At 39.4% G+C, this 18,179-nt stretch overlaps 1 protein-coding gene across 5 annotated transcripts in view; it reads left to right on the forward strand.

Annotated features, from left to right (window-relative positions):
• Positions 1 to 18,179, forward strand: part of GRIN2D (glutamate ionotropic receptor NMDA type subunit 2D) — an 855,799-nt gene that overhangs the window by 774,402 nt on the left and 63,218 nt on the right. For all 5 annotated transcript variants that reach the window (XM_056544763.1, XM_056544766.1, XM_056544762.1 and 2 more), the window contains 2 exons: positions 6,117 to 6,277; positions 8,251 to 8,438. In XM_056544763.1, the coding sequence (XP_056400738.1) occupies positions 6,117 to 6,277; positions 8,251 to 8,438 (349 nt within the window). The remainder of the gene's footprint in view (positions 1 to 6,116; positions 6,278 to 8,250; positions 8,439 to 18,179) is intronic.

Consider the following 18,179-nt stretch of genomic DNA (forward strand, 5'->3'; position numbering starts at 1 on the left):
CAGCAGCGTTTCACATCCTAGTCACATCAGTGTTCTGGTGGACAGAGAGCAGTGCTTTTTTTTTCACTGAAAAGGATTTTTACTGCAGCCATTAACCTCGCAGTCACTTCCTACAGCATTGTATTACAGAGAGGGGCAGAGAGCTATGTTTTGAATCATACATTTCAACAAGCTGCCTCAACTTCATAAACCTTAGCAGAGGAGGCAGGAATAATTTTTCAATTCTGTGTGTTTGTTCCCCAACAAATCATCTGCTGGTTATACTAGTCTGTATAATACATACCCAGCAGTCCTTTCCTAATAGTCTTTAACAGAGTGCAATTTTGGGTTTAGTACACAGCTTATTTGTGCTGCAGCACTGTTGTGTACTGCTGGTGTTGTGCAAAAAAAAATGTTTTTAAGCGTACAGTAGCGACCCTGTGAACATCTGAGCAAAGGGTGGTGAGTGGCACAGTGTGCCCAGTTTTCCTTCAAACAGGATATACATTCAGACACTTTCATTTTAAAGATCCAGTGTCTGCTGGGAATAATATTGTTGTATCAAATTTGGACATATCATTTATCCAAAGGATTGGAAACATTAGGAATTAATTGGATTCTGCATTTTATTATATTTTTTTCAGGACTTTATTTTTTCAGGTCATTCCACCACAGGACTTTATTTTTACAGGCTATTCCACTACAAGACTTTATTTTTTTTTTGACAATATTATTATTTTTTACAAGTCTATTTTTATGTATTTTCTTTGCATGATTTTTACATGTAACAATTTACATAAGGGCGAACCGCAGTAATATATCAGATCACCATTTCTATAAAGAATTGTACTAATATATTCTCTTAAGTGAGCCTATTTACTGCAAGGGCCCTGCGCAGGCGTAACTTTTAGAGAAATTTTTTATTAACATTTTATTACTGTATATTAAATAGTGTATTTATTATAACTGGCTTCATTATTTACACCAGATATCCATCACATGCTCACAGATGTGGGTGAGACACTGAGGACTGACCTCTTTGTTTCTATATTTTTTCCAAAAGTACTCAGCAGCTGGTGTTGTACTGTACTGTTTTAAGTGTACTGTAGCACATTTTTCTGCCCTCATAAGTGCATACCCCATATGTACATCTAAGTAGTGTACTATGTTGTACCTATTAACCTCTCAAGGGCCTAGATACTGTGAAAGGCCAGGGAAAAGTAATCACCGGCTGGTGTTTTACTAAAATATGTTTTTTAAGCGTACTGTAGCACATTTTTCTGCCCTCATAAGTGCATACCACATACAAACATGTAAGTAGTGTACTATTTTGTACCTGTTAAACTCACAAGGGCCTAGTATGAAAGGACAGACCTGCTGCTGTTCTAGATAAATACTGTTTTAAGCGTAGGGAAGCGTATTGTACAGGCAGAGAAGTTCCAGGACGTGCACAGAGGAGTGGCAGAGGCCTAAATTCATCAGGCACAGACAGAGGTCGTAACAGACTAGGGGCGAGTGGCAGCAGGAGTCGCAGCGAGAGGCCTGAGCTCCCGGTATCAGCTAGCGGTCGTGTCTCAACCAGCAACCCATCTGCCGCCATCAATTGGTTAACACGGTCATCCACTTCATCACAAGTGCCATCTAATACCCCAGTCAACAGTTGGTGGGTTCCTCAGACACAACCCTCAGTTGGCATGGCCCGGGAGCAGTCCCTGTCCTCCCATTGCCTCTGTCCTATGCTGTTCCCTCCCCTAAAGAAGTATCTTATGCTGTGGGTTCAGCTCAACTATTCAGTGAGGACGATCTAATAGAGGACAGTCAGCAGCTACTGCCCAGCCAAGAAGTGGAGGAGACATCCGCCGCTTCCTCCGCTAGGCGGGCAAGTAGTGATGAGGAGAGTGACATGGGAGGTGGTGTTGCCAGCATTCAGGGTCCAAGCAGACACTGTTGAGGACATCGGTGACAGGCAAGCACTTGTTGATGAAGATGAATCTGATCGCAATTGGAAGCTGGATGCAGAAGGGGCTTCATCATCATCATGAGAAGAGGGTTGCAGTTTGCTCCTGAGGCAGCAGCTGAGCCAGCAAGCTGGTAGCATGGTTGGCAGTCAGCATGGTGGCAGAAGTGGAAATTCTGGAGCCAAACGTGCCCGGGGGAGACCACCTGCTTCGCGGCAGCCTACCTTCCCGGGAGGTAATGGAACAGGGGTTCCTGGAGACGGAGGCAGTAGCAGTTCATTAGTGCGTACTGTTGGTGAGAAAATCGGCAACTCGGCGGTGTGGCAGTTTTTCATCAAGCATCCGGATGAGGTTAACATAGCCACATGCAAGATATGTTGGCAGAAGGTGAAGATTGTCCAGGGTCCCAATGTTGCCACCACGGCCCTACGTCAACATATGCTGCGCCACCATAAAGTGACCTGGGAGAACCATGGCTCTGATTTAGTGGTCCAGCTTGCTGCATCCCCCAGTGGTACGCTGCTCCCTCTTTCAGCCAGCCAAGGTTCCACCACCTCAGCCCAAGGGAGCTGTGTGTCATACCCTTCTTTTGTCGCTCCAGATGCTCCTGCTCCTCCTACTTTTTGTCAGTCATTCTGCCAACAATCCATCGGCAAAGCCATGTCCAAGAGACAACAGTATGCGCCCACTCATCCAATGGCGCAGAAGCTGAATGTGCTCCTGTCCAAGAGACTGGTGCTGCAGTCCTTCCCTTTTCAAGTGGTGGACTCTGCACCTTTCAGAGAACTGATGGCTTGTGCCGAGCCGAGGTGGAGAGTGCCAAGCCGCTATTTCTTTGCGAAGAAGGCAGTACCAGCCCTGCACAATTTTGTGGATAGAAGGTGGTCCAGTCCTTGAGCCTGTCGGTGTGTACCAAAGTGCACGGCAGCACAGATGTCTGGAGCTGTAACTATGGTCAGGGAAATTACATGTCTTTTACAGCTCACTGGGTGAATGTCGTTCCTGCACAGCCACAACACCAACTTGGACAGGTCACACAGCGGGATCACTTTTGACTCTCCACCTTTTTGGACCCTAGCTACCGCCACAAAATAATGGCCTTTTTTACACCCACTGAGAGGGAGGGCAAACTGATCTACTACAGAGACATCCTATATAGTCAGTTTGCCGATGCCTATTGGCGCCATCGTCCATCCTCTCGCAGGTCTGAATTGGGGGGCTCTCTGCACCCACCTTCCACTGCCATGGCTGCTCTGGAGGGGTGGGGTGGCAGGAGCAGTACTTGCTTCATCAGCAGCAGCCTAAATCTACAGTCACTGATGGGTAGCTTTCTTCACTCGCATAGTGAAGCAACTCATCAGCAGCAGGTAGACCTGGATCAGGACCTGAAACAGCAGGTGGTGGCACACCTTGACATGCCCATGCCAACACAACTTGAAGATCCGCTGGACTTCTGGGCAGCCAAACTTGATTTGTGGCCACAACTAGCAGAGTTTGATCTGGAAAAGCTGTCCTACTCGTCCAGTAGTGTGCCATCAGAGCGGGTGTTAAGTGCGGCGGGGGTCATAGTCATCCCAAGGAGAACTCGTCTGTCCACAAAAAATGTGGAGAGACTGACCTTTGTGAAGATGAATCAGGCATGGATCAACCAGGATTTCCACCCATGAATGCCTGATGCATCAGAGTAGATTGACCATGGTGCCACATCAACACTTCACAAATATGGATAGTGCCAAACAGATTTAAGGTGCTGCTCAGTTTCAAACATTCCTCCGCGTGAGACCTATTTTCACCCACCTTCATCAGTACTGGTACTGCCATCCTCTGCACCACTCTATCACCGGGTCACTTTCAGGACTCCTGATGCTGCTGCTGCCACCTCCAGGCTGTGCCATTCAGCCACTATATGGTCTCCTCATGCTTCACCACCTCCAGGCTGTGCCATTAAGCCACTATATGGTCTCCTCATGCTTCAGCCTACTCCAGGCGGTGCCATTCAGCCACTATATGTTCTAGTCATGCTGTTGCCACCTCGAGGCTGTGTCATTCAACCACTATGTGGTCTCCTCATGCTTCAGCCACCTCCAGGCTGTGCCATTCAACCACTATATGCTCTCCTCATGCTTCAGTAACCCCCAGGCTGTGCCATTCAGCCACTATATGGTCTCAACATGCTTCAGCCACCTTCAGGCTGTGCCATTCAACCACTATACGGTCTCCTCATACTTCACCACATCCAAGCTGTTCCATTCAGCCACTATATGTTCTACTCATGCTGCCACAAACTCCAAGCTGTGCTATTCAGCCACTATATGTTCTGCTCATGCTGCCGCCACCTCCAGGCTGTGCCATTCAGACACTATATGGTCTCCTCATGCTGCCAAAAACTCCAGGCTGTGCCATTCAGCCAATATATGTTCTACTCATGCTGCTGCCAACTCCAGGCTTTGTATTTCACCCACTATATGGTCTCCTCCTGCTTCAGCCAACTCCAGGCTGTGCCATTCAGCCACTATAGGATCTTCTCATGCTTAATCCACCTCCAGACTGTGCTATTTAGTCACTGTATGGTCTCCTCATACTGATGCCACCTCCTGGCTCAGTCATTGTGCCATCATGTGACATGTGACTCATTGTGAAATTTGGTCCTTTGTAACAACACAGTGGGGCCCGGGACATTGAAAGTTGGGAGTGTATTCTTAAATTTCAATTTCAAAATCTTAAATTTCAATTTCCAAAAATCTATGTAATCTTTTCAAGACTGAGGCCCTATGGTCATTGACATCATTTAGTAGCTGTGGAATTATCACAAGAATCCAATGAAACAGGTTGGAGCGATCACAATGAACCATTGCTGATTAAATTAAACATTTGCAGTTCCACAAAAGAGTAAGAGAGTGGGAGGGGGGAGGCGGGGCTGTGAGAGGCGTGGGCTGGAATAGGTTATAGCTTGCCTTGCGGCGAACCGCCAGCTTGATGCTCACCAGAATGGGTACTCAAAAAATTTAAATAAATTCAAATAAAATTAAATTAAAATTACATTAAAAAATCTATTTACTCTCTTCAATTTTGACGCTATATGGTCTCCCTGCTGCCACATTCAGATGCTCTGCTGCAGTGATTCAAATAGTGACACCTGTAATCTGCATGCCATACTGAATAACAGTATTATTTCACTAATACAACACACTCCCTATGCGTGTTAGAACAAAGCAAACTGTTCTACACCTATTGAGGCTCTCAGTAGGCCAGAAATAGCCATCTTTAATACAGATTCACCAGACCAAACCTAATATTTTCAGAAAATTCGACGAATCGAGTGAATCAAATTTTTCAAAACTTCGCTCATCGTTACTTATAAATGTTGGCTCAGAATAGTCTCCATATCCAGTGCTAACTTAAAGCATCCCTTTTTATTAAAATAAACAAGTCACTTGTCAGTGCAGAGACCCCCACCAATAATTAAAATGAGCTAGAAGAAAAGGGTAGTAAGGCTCTTCGCTCTCCAGCTCACAGCAATCTCTGTCTGTCCCTTTCAACATAGTATGCCGAAAAACTATTCTTCTCCTTTTTTTTTTTATAATAAATACAAAATAAGTTTTGCATTATATAAGTAAGATGTTTAAATGTATTAGAATTTAAGATCTCAGCCTAGAGCTGCTATTGACAGGAAGAAGTGCTTTAGGAAAAAGTCAAAAATGTAACTTCTAAAGTAATATTACTACAGTACAGGGAGGGAAAGGGTAATATCTCACAAGGCTAAATTGTTTCATGTACTGCAAATGAGATGTGAATTTCTATAATTACTTTTGTTATTGTTCTGCTACGATCACTCATTGCCTACAATGTGGCTGGTAAAGGACTCCAGATCTGGCTTTATGATCTTTAATGGTAGTTAGATCACTGAGGTGGTTATGGTGTGTCATGCAAAGTCATGAAGTGATTTTATTTTGGGCAATATTACATTTACAATTACTTTCATAGAGGAGTGTGATTGGCAATAAACAGTTTTCAGCATTAGCAATAAAGGTTAAACAACTATGAAAGAATGTTTTATTTTATCACTATGACACACAAAAGAGAGGGGATGTACTCAAGTTACTTATACTAGGTATATAAGGTCCTGTGGTATACACACTAACTATGACTTTATAATATTTTGCATTTTTACTATCCTAGTTTCAGAGACCTCATGAGCAGTACCCTCCATTGAAGTTTGGTACAGTACCCAATGGGAGCACGGAGAAGAACATTAGAAGTAACTACCCAGATATGCATGCTTACATGATCAAATATAACCAACGACATGTGGAAGATGCCCTGCAAAATCTTAAGACTGGGTGAGTGACAGGATGGTTTGCAGTTCAGTTTCTTTTATTGTATCCTAACTTAAATGTACCTCTACACTGTAAGATCTTGTAGACTGTAAGAAAGAAAAGAAAACTACATTGTCCAGGTAATTTGCTAGCACCACAATGTTCCCATTTCATGTAGTAATAGAAAGCATCATTGTATAGTATATTACCTGATCCTGAATGGGAAAATGGTAGGGAGTAGATGCAAAATGATAGTACAAAGCATCAAATTATGTACTTTTTATCTTCTCCTAGTCAGTACATTTATGAAATCATCACAGAATTGTCTATTCCCTGATGCCCACCACACAAAATTATCCATAATATTGTGCAAGCTCCTTAGTGGTGTCCATAAAATTGCTCCAAACACATAGTGCTGTCCACAGAATGGTCATTAGTAGAGATTAATTCAGAGTCGGTCTAAATCTCACAAAAAAAGATGACTTTGTTAGAAACCAAACTGAATTGTTTAAAATATATTTGATCCCTGCTCCTGTACATTATGTTACCTGGTGGGCATACCAACATGGAAGCCACAGTTGCCCTATGATTTATGTCATCCATTCCTGTATCAATCTCTGTAGTTGTTTTTGAAGACACCAAGTCAAGAGGTTCACAGAAATGTTATATTAGTAGTTGATGGCATTCATTGTGGGACTGCCTTACTGAATCCTGGAGTGGTAAAGAGCTAAAGGATATAATAATCCTAAACTACATTGTGGTAACTCTAGTACTACATCCCTACAGCTGTACTTTATACTTTAAATATACTTTAAATACATGATATGAGCAGAAATCAAGTTCTTTAATGTCAGAAATGTTTCTTTATGGAAAGAAACACCATATTAAAGAGTACCCGTCTTTAAACCATATTTTCTAAAATAACTCAGATTATATTCTCTAACTACTCATAATACCCCTCCGGTCCTTAAAATTCTTTTTTTTCGAGCTTTAAAAAGCTCCTACCTTTCCCTTTGCTCACATTGTGTGAGCTTCCAGCAGGAAAAAGTGGCGCAGCAGGCGCGACATCATTGAAGCCTGCGAGAGTTGTGCCTCGTCATGCCCTGCACGCATTTGGGCTTCTGCCATGCCGGGAGGAGACCAAACTAACTGTTTGGCTTGTGGCAGGGAACAGAACAGAGCCACCTAAGGGCTGTTTTTTTCAGTCTCTATAAAAACATATAAAGGTTGAGAATTTTAAAGGGGTACTCCACTGGAAAACATGTTTTTAAGTCAACTGGTGCCAGAAAGTTAAACAGATTTATAAATGACTTCTATTAAAAAAAGCTTAATCCTTCCCATACTTATCAGCTGCTGTATGATCCACAGGAAGTTATTTTATTTTTTTATTTCCTATCTGTCTGACCACCATGCTCTCTGCTGACACCTCTGTCCATTTTAAGAACTGTCCAGAGTAGGAGCAAATACCCATAACAAACCTATCTTGCTCATGACAGTTCCTGACATGGACAGAGGTGTCAGCAGAGAGCACTGTGGTCAGACAGAAAGGAAATTAAAAAAGAAAATAACTTCCTGTGGATCATACAGCAGCTGAAAAGTACGGGAAGGATTAAGATTTTGTCATTTACAAACCTGTTCAACTTTCTGGCACCAGTTGATTAAAAATTTTTTTTTCCAGTGGAGTACCCCTTTAATAGCAAGTAAATAGCAAGTGTCTTACAATTAAGGAACAATGGGGGAGATTTATCAAAACCTGTCCACCGGAAAAGTTGCCCATAGCAACCAATCAGAACACTTTTTTCATTTCTCAGAGGCCTTTTCAAAAATGAAAGAAGTGATCTCATTGGTTGCTATGGGCAACTCAGCAACTTTTCCTCTGGACAGGTTTGATAAATCTCCCCCAATATATTAAGTTTAGTTTGATGGCAGGGACCCTTTTAAATAACACAATACTTGTTGACGGTCTTTCATGTTCTCCTTTGCTTATTTTTTTAAAGGAAACTTGATGCTTTCATTTATGATGCAGCTGTGCTGAACTACATGGCTCGGAAAGATGAAGGGTGTAAGCTAGTGACTATTGGTAGTGGGAAAGTCTTTGCTACCACGGGTTATGGCATTGCTCTCCAAAAAGGTTCCAAGTGGAAGCGGCCCATCGATCTAGCCTTACTGCAATTTTTAGGAGATGGTATGTACCTTTTGATCCAAATAATAATTCTTCTCAGCTTTCTGTGATTTGATGTATTTATTATGAAACACAGAGAATGATTACAAAATGTAATTTTATAATAGAAACAGTGGGACAAAGTTCTTTTTTGAGCGTAATGTGCTATTGCACCATTACAATAAAACGAATGACAACTGGCTTATTTCAGCTGGTTTACACATGTGATATATATTTTTTTCTGAGGAGCAGCACGGTACATATTAAAATAATCCCCACATTAGTGATGAGCGGGATTGGCCATATTCAAATTCGCAATATTTTGCGAATATGTAGACAAATATTCATCCTATATTCGCGAATTTCACATATTCGTTATATTCGCACATTCAAATATGTGAATATTCGCATATGTGAATATTCGCATATTCGCATATTCGGGGAAGAAAACAGTGAGGCGGTGGGCAACTTTACTATTGGTTGCCAGGGATGTTGTTGATAACCTCTGACAAGTGTATTTGCATCATTCTAATTGGCCCACAAGTGAAAAGAAGGAATATGCAAATATTCACATATGCGAATATGCGCAAATTAGAATATACAGATATGCGAATATACACATATGTGAATATTCACATATGCGCATATGCAAAAAAGCAAATATTAGCAATTTTGAAAATATAGTAAATATATTCGCAATATTCACGAATTCGCAAATTTGCGATATTCGCAATAAAAATTAGAAATGCGAATATTCGCGCCCAACACTACCTCACATTATGGCACCAGATTTTATTACAATAGATAAAGGTATTCATTGATGAGTTCTTCACTCTTTTCCAGGACCCTTGGTCCAATTCCTTAGCCACTATAGGTGTCCATGCATTTTTAATAAATTTCTCCCAAACTCCCCATACACATGAATATTCAGGGTGGCCTACGGGGAGGGGTAAGCTGCAGCTCTGGCGCCAGCTTTAACTCTTAGAAAAAAAAGGGTCAGGTAGTAAAAATCCAATATAGCTAATCCTTTTCTCCACCAACACCTTAGACAGTCGGTAGAGCCTGTGTTTAGCCAACTTTATCCTAGAGTGTATGGTCACCTTAAAAGGGTACTACGGTGGAATTTTTTTTTTTTTTTATTAACTGGTGCCAGAAAGTTTAACCGATTTGTAAATTACTTCTATTAAAAAATCTTAATCCTTCCAGTACTTATAAGCTGCTGTATGCTCCATAGGAAGTTCTTTTCTTTTTGAATTTCTTTACAGTCTGACCACAGTGCTTTCTGCTGACACCTCTGTCCATTTTAGGAACTGTCCAGAACAGGAGCAAATCCCCATGGCAAACCCACCTTCTCTGGACAGTTCCTGACATAGAAAGAGGTGTCAGCAGAGAGCACTGTGGTCAGTATAGGTTCTTGTCACCTATTAGCAAAGAGAATTAGATCAAGCAGGGCCATGCCATCTGTCTCCAAGAGCTGTATGGTCTGTCTCTATGGTATGTACAGTATACCTGCATTAATATATATATATATATATATATATATATATATATATATGATCCAACAATAACGCAGCACTCCAAAGAACGGTGAAAAAAGTGTTGATTTATTCCTGTCACATCAGTACAAGCAACGTTTCTGCTCCTATGGAGCCATTTTCAAGCTTAGTGTCACACATCAGTAGGGAGTTTAAATACCCATGTGCATTAAACATCATACAAATTTCAATTAAGTGCTCATTACATAAAAACATTAAAATTTTATAAACAGTGTGTACATACATCTTCCATTGTGTATATATCATAGATCTTCAGTGCATATTTCATATATTAAAGTGCAAATTAGTGCATATTAGTGCATATAAGTGTTTTAAAACATAGCAGCGCTCGAAATTGAATGCTCCACTAACATTATGTTGATACATAGCAGCTGTATGATATAATTATACATATATAATATAATGAAATGGGGAGTTTGACTCTTACCCGCTCTGTACTTGTTTAATGGCGTCCAGTGGCGTGGGTAAAAACACCGATGCGCCTGTGCAGGAAGCGGTCCCAGTCTAGAGCTGTCGCGCGAACAAGTCACGTGACTAACCCTGGGTCATGTGATCACTTCCGCATACTACTGCACTGAAAGCGTCACCCGTTGTCCTGGTTACCACCTGTGCTGATCAGCCCTGGTGTAAAGCAGAAAACAGGCGCGGCGGATATTATAAAGATATATGCCAGACCTGAATACAAGTTATTCCATAAAGACTTGTGATGTATACTTATTATTAACCGAATCTATATAAATAGTGCATGAAGGTCAGTTCGTTAACCAACAAGGGTATTGGATAAAGAAAATAAAGAATATATATATAAAAAAAATAATAAATAAAAAAATACAAAAAAATAAAAATAAATAAATAAATAAATAAAAAAATAAATAAAAATTTAAAAATTAAATTTTTATAATAAAAAAATACATAAAGCAAGATAAATAAATAAAAAAATGAAAAAATTTTTTTTTAAATAAATATCACTCCTTATTTATAAGGATCCCTTCTTTTTTAGGACAATTTTATACCCAGACACACCTTACATTTACATCTCAGAACCGCTCCTCTTATGTAGGACTTTCATCCCTCAGAGTCATCTCTGATCTCCAAAGGGATGTCTGTCACCGGGGGACAGTGACATTGGGATTGTAGGGTCCCAACATGTCTCCGTCTATCCACCTACATCTTGATTGGAGCTTCTCTGTTATCATAGCAGCATCAATCACACTCAATGTGGTCTGGGTTGTCCATTGATGGTATATAAATAAAAAAGAAATAATAAAAAGACAAAGTATAAAAAAAGGAAATAAAAAAGGAAAGAGATTTGGAAAAAATAAAGAAATAAAGAAAATAAATGTGTATTGAGACAGAGTCACCCACCAACTGTATAGGGGGACTCTCTCTCCATTACACATCAAACTGTTGGAGAGGGGAACCGACATGCATGCACACTGAACCAATTCAAATTCTATAATACCATATTATATTCAAGAAAGGCACATATTCTAAGCATAACTCTTGAAGTTTATTGATCTCTAGAATAACGCCATACAGATGATCTACACAGAGCAGGTAATGTCTTCTCCTTGATGTTTCATCTTGAATTAAATCTATAAGAATAGACAAACAGAAAAAATTGTAAAAATAATATCCACATTATACATAGTACCCTATCCAAAACTGTGTGTAACCGCCTTAGGATTCAGAGTCAAAACTCTATGTGGCACCTCTGGTTATGCACTCTCTGCCATATTTTAAATAATGTTAAAATCTACATTTAAGCCCTTTGGTCTTAGTGAATCCAACTTATGAATCCACCACATTTCTCTCCTTTTCAATAATGCCAGTCTATCACCCCCTCTTGTTGGTGCTGGTACAAAGTCAATCGCCATAAATTTCAAGTCCTTCTCGGAATGTTTACACTCAATAAAATGTTTAGAAACTGGTAAATCAACTTTACCTTTCCTTATGCTATACCTGTGATTGTTAATTCTAACTTTTAAGCTCCATGTGGTCTGTCCCACGTATAACTTCTTGCATGGGCACATAAGAATATATATGACCCATGTAGAGTCACACGTGAGGAAATACCTACATGTATGTACTTGTTGGGTTACTGGATGTATAAATGTAGATCCTTTCATCATCTGATTACAATTTATACAGGACAGGCAAGGGTATGATCCCATCCTCCTAGGGGTCAAAAATGTCTGCCCTGTTTTTTTCTCCGGTATGACTTCTGTTTTAACCAATTTGTCCTTGATGTTCTGACCTCTCCTATAGGACATGAGTGGACCAACTGAAAATTCATCAATCTCCTTGAAGCTGTTTCTCAATATAAACCAATGTTTATTCAATATTTTTGCAATCTGTCCACTCATGTCATGATAGGTAGAGGTAAAGGGAATACGTTTGTTCTCAAGAATTGAGAACAAACGTATTCCCTTTACCTCTACCTATCATGACATGAGTGGACAGATTGCAAAAATATTGAATAAACATTGGTTTATATTGAGAAACAGCTTCAAGAAGATTGATGAATTTTCAGTTGGTCCACTCATGTCCTATAGGAGAGGTCAGAACATCAAGGACAAATTGGTTAAAACAGAAGTCATACCGGAGAAAAAAACAGGGCAGACATTTTTGACCCCTAGGAGGATGGGATCATACCCTTGCCTGTCCTGTATAAATTGTAATCAGATGATGAAAGGATCTACATTTATACATCCAGTAACCCAACAAGTACATACATGTAGGTATTTCCTCATGTGTGACTCTACATGGGTCATATATATTCTTATGTGCCCATGCAAGAAGTTATACGTGGGACAGACCACATGGAGCTTAAAGGTTAGAATTAACAATCACAGGTATAGCATAAGGAAAGGTAAAGTTGATTTACCAGTTTCTAAACATTTTATTGAGTGTAAACATTCCGAGAAGGACTTGAAATTTATGGCGATTGACTTTGTACCAGCACCAACAAGAGGGGGTGATAGACTGGCATTATTGAAAAGGAGAGAAATGTGGTGGATTCATAAGTTGGATTCACTAAGACCAAAGGGCTTAAATGTAGATTTTAACATTATTTAAAATATGGCAGAGAGTGCATAACCAGAGGTGCCACATAGAGTTTTGACTCTGAATCCTAAGGCGGTTACACACAGTTTTGGATAGGGTACTATGTATAATGTGGATATTATTTTTACAATTTTTTCTGTTTGTCTATTCTTATAGATTTAATTCAAGATGAAACATCAAGGAGAAGACATTACCTGCTCTGTGTAGATCATCTGTATGGCGTTATTCTAGAGATCAATAAACTTCAAGAGTTATGCTTAGAATATGTGCCTTTCTTGAATATAATATGGTATTATAGAATTTGAATTGGTTCAGTGTGCATGCATGTCGGTTCCCCTCTCCAACAGTTTGATGTGTAATGGAGAGAGAGTCCCCCTATACAGTTGGTGGGTGACTCTGTCTCAATACACATTTATTTTCTTTATTTCTTTATTTTTTCCAAATCTCTTTCCTTTTTTATTTCCTTTTTTTATACTTTGTCTTTTTATTATTTCTTTTTTATTTATATACCATCAATGGACAACCCAGACCACATTGAGTGTGATTGATGCTGCTATGATAACAGAGAAGCTCCAATCAAGATGTAGGTGGGTAGACGGAGACATGTTGGGACCCTACAATCCCAATGTCACTGTCCCCCGGTGACAGACATCCCTTTGGAGATCAGAGATGACTCTGAGGGATGAAAGTCCTAAAGAGGAGCGGTTCTGAGATGTAAATGTAAGGTGTGTCTGGGTATAAAATTGTCCTAAAAAAGAAGGGATCCTTATAAATAAGGAGTGATATTTATTTTAAAAAAAAATTTTTCATTTTTTTATTTATTTATCTTGCTTTATGTATTTTTTTATTATAAAAATTTAATTTTTAAATTTTTATTTATTTTTTATTTATTTATTTATTTATTTTTATTTTTTTGTATTTTTTTTATTTATTATTTTTTTTATATATATATTCTTTATTTTCTTTATCCAATACCCTTGTTGGTTAACGAACTGACCTTCATGCACTATTTATATAGATTCGGTTAATAATAAGTATACATCACAAGTCTTTATGGAATAACTTGTATTCAGGTCTGGCATATATCTTTATAATATCCGCCGCGCCTGTTTTCTGCTTTACACCAGGGCTGATCAGCACAGGTGGTAACCAGGACAACGGGTGACGCTTTCAGTGCAGTAGTATGCGGAAGTGATCACATGACCCAGGGTTAGTCACGTGACTTGTTCGCGCGACAGCTCTAGACTGGGACCGCTTCCTGCACAGGCGCAGTGGTGTTTTTACCCACGCCACTGGACGCCATTAAACAAGTACAGAGCGGGTAAGAGTCAAACTCCCCATTTCATTATATTATATATGTATAATTATATCATACAGCTGCTATGTATCAACATAATGTTAGTGGAGCATTCAATTTCGAGCGCTGCTATGTTTTAAAACACTTATATGCACTAATATGCACTAATTTGCACTTTAATATATGAAATATGCACTGAAGATCTATGATATATACACAATGGAAGATGTATGTACACACTGTTTATAAAATTTTAATGTTTTTATGCAATGAGCACTTAATTGAAATTTGTATGATGTTTAATGCACATGGGTATTTAAACCCCCTACTGATGTGTGACACTAAGCTTGAAAATGGCTCCATAGGAGCAGAAACGTTGCTTGTACTGATGTGACAGGAATAAATCAACACTTTTTTCACCGTTCTTTGGAGTGCTGCGTTATTGTTGGATCCTATTTAAACTGAGGACTTTTGGTCAAGAAGTTTTTTGGACGCTGGCACCCACACATTGAGGCTGAGTAGTGCTGCAATACTTTTTTGGCTTTTATATATATATATATATATATATATATATATATATATATATATATATATCGGAGCGGAGAAATTAAAAGGAGAGCACTACACTATGTGCCACTGTTAAGGATTAGTTCATGTGCGGCCTTAATCTGTGAGTGACTACCGTTATACTAATTTCCGACGTAAGAGAATTCACACTAGGCCAGGTTGGTATGGGTTCCCTCCTCTGTACCCCGGGGAGTTCTGTTTATTACAGGGAGTAAATTTGTTTTTTACATTGTACAAAGAAGGAGGGTGAATTATGACATCACAATTAGCATATTACATTCTTATTGGTCATTTGAGCGTGGCGTAGCATAAGTCATTATCTTGCAAGTCTTCTTAGCTTAATATTTCAGCATCTTTCCACAAAGTCCAACGTTTAGATGTCTTGTATCCATAGTCTCCATCTCAAGGCTCTAGTCATAGTTACAGGCAAAGCGATAAGATGAAATATTTTGCATTTAGCATTCTGATGTATCTGGGTTAAAGGTTAAGGGAACAGATATTTTTCCAACAGCAATGGCATTTAAATATTAATATATATTAATCAGTCATTAGAAACATAAGGGTCATCCCTATCACCACTAACGGTGGGAGGATATGTAAGCGGTGGTGGCTAGGAATCCTGTGAGACACTTGACACCTGTGGGGTGCATGTAATAGAGCTGTAGTAACACCGTAATAAACACTAAGAACAATAACATGAACTCACCGCGACAATGGTGTCTATGCGTCCGGAGATCCGGGATACCGGGAGGACATCGGGCTTCCAGCCCGATGTCCTCCCGGTATCCCGGATCTCCGGACGCATAGACACCATTGTCGCGGTGAGTGCATGTTATTGTTCTGTGTGTTTAATACCTGCATTAATGTTTAAAACTTTAGTTAAATACATTAATCTACATGTTATTTTTGACTGTACCCAATCTTCAAAAAAAGAAAATGGCAATTTGTAACATCTGTTCTAATATTGTCTATTTCTTAACTTGCTGTCACTGTTACTTTAGGTTTGTCTTTGCTGTGTTTTCAATTTGTCCTATACACTCTTCCTGAATAGAACTGCTTACCCCATACACACTGGAAATTAGAAAAGTAGAAATGAATCATCAGTTGTTTAATGTCTTGTTCACTGCCGGTGGCCTAATAGGTAAAATAATAACTAGCCAATCCACTGAGAGCATCCGGTGGCGATGTTCCCTGGTCGGGTGTTTCCAGCAGCAGTGAAACAAGGAGGAAAATGAGCCTTTTTTCCAGCAGATGAGGTTATTGATTTTCCTGTGTGTATGTGAGAAATAAAGAACGTGGTGTTACTTTGAACAACTTTACACGGTCATAAGTATATGTTACGCCACTTGATCAAACCTTTATTTAACAGGGATTGACACTTAAAAGCTAGTTTGCAATGTAGTAATTTTTCTCCTTGTTGTGACAAGTCCCTTCCCAGTGATTACATTAATTCATCTGACATAGGAAGGATGAACAGATGTAGATTTTGTTTGGAAAATTAACCATTTTATCATTGACGTTAATTGTCAGCCAAAACAAAAGACTGTCAGCCATTAAGTGGATCCTTTGTCCATATAACCATATGACAGTAGACAGTCTGTTGAAATAATAATCTAAAATAATACTTACACTAAGGTGACATATTCTTGTTTTCCAACTAGACTGTTAGACAATCTGTCAGGGGAATTTATTTCCTTATGGAGCTGACAATCTTGTTGAGTTTTCCAACTAGATCTGGCAATATTTCTGCTTACTTGATGATGTTGCTAGGGCTTTAATCTCACAACTTAAGCCCTTAAGGACGGTCCCATTTTTTACCTTAATGACCAGGCTCTTTTTCTTATTTTTTTTATTTGACATGTGTCTCTTTAAATGCTTTTTCTGAGCAGACCAGTTCTGAGATAGCTTTTTGTGAAATATTGTACTTTATATAAGTGGTTCATTTTTGTTGTGTGAAAAACTACAAAATATTGTGAAAAAATGAAAAATTTCTGGCGTTTTTTGTTTTAAATTTTTTTCTTATGGTGTACACTGTGTCGTAAAAATGATGTAATATTTATTCTGTGGGTCGGTACTATTATGGAGATTTTATTATATAGCTTGTTATCTTCTTTTAAATTTTTTGATGTTTTTTATTCCGCTATTTGTACAAAAATTTGTGAATTTTGCGCATTTTTGTTGTTTTTTTATGGTGTTTATCATGCGGGATAATTTACATTATAGCTTTATAGTACATGTCATTACGTATTATGTAGTAATATCTAGTATGTATATGAATTGTGCTTTGTTTTTTTTTGTTTTTTATGATCATACAGGGATTTTATTGGGAAAGGGGCATTTATTTTTATTTTTTTACACTTCATACTTTTATTGAAGAACTTTTTATAATTTTATTTCTCACTTTTACAGGTTATACTAAGCAGCAATACATTTGTACCGCAGCACAGTATAACCTGATGAGCTGCAGACACTACAGCCAGTGCTATCCAGCCTGTGGTGGGATCTCACAGGCTTCCGTAGCTGGCATACAGGAGGCCATCAGCTGGACTCCTGCTGCCATAGCAACCAATGGCGAACCGCAATAGTATCGCGGCACCACTGTTAGTGAACAGGGGGAGCCCCCTTGCCCTGTCAACATCATATATGCCGTAAACAGGATTTATCATGGCATCTATGGGGTTAATGTTGCCGGGACTGGTGCGATCGCGGCTCCAGCAGCTGCGGCAGGACCCAGGCTGTGATTGACAGCCGGGTCCCACCGCCGATCTCCTGAGCTGCACACAGCAGAGCAGGAGATCAGCAAGACATATGCGTACATCCCAGCGCGTGAATATGTCGGGTGCCGGGACGTATGCATACGTTCTGTAGTGGGAAGGGGTTAAAGGAGTACTTTGGTGGAAATCAACTGGCTCCAGAAATTCAAACAGATTTGCAAATTACTGCTAGTAAAAAATCTTAATCTTTCCAGTACTTATCTACTGTTGTGTACTACAGAGGAAGTTGAGCTGTTCTTTTCTGTATGTCCACAGTGCTCTCTGCTGACACCTCTGTCCATGTCAGGAACTGTCCAGAGCAGGTGAAGTTTGCTATGGGGATTTGCTCCTGCTCTGGACAATTCCTGACACAGACAGAAGTGTCAGCAGAGAGTACTGTAGTCAAACAGAAAAGAACAGCTCAACTTCCTGTGGAACATACAGCAGGTGATAACTACAGGAAGGATTAGGATTTTTTACATAAAAGCAATTCACAAATCTGTTTAATTTTCTGGAGCCCGTTGAT

Source organism: Hyla sarda, chromosome 10, assembly GCF_029499605.1.
Source record: "Hyla sarda isolate aHylSar1 chromosome 10, aHylSar1.hap1, whole genome shotgun sequence".
Lineage (NCBI taxonomy): Eukaryota > Metazoa > Chordata > Amphibia > Anura > Hylidae > Hyla > Hyla sarda.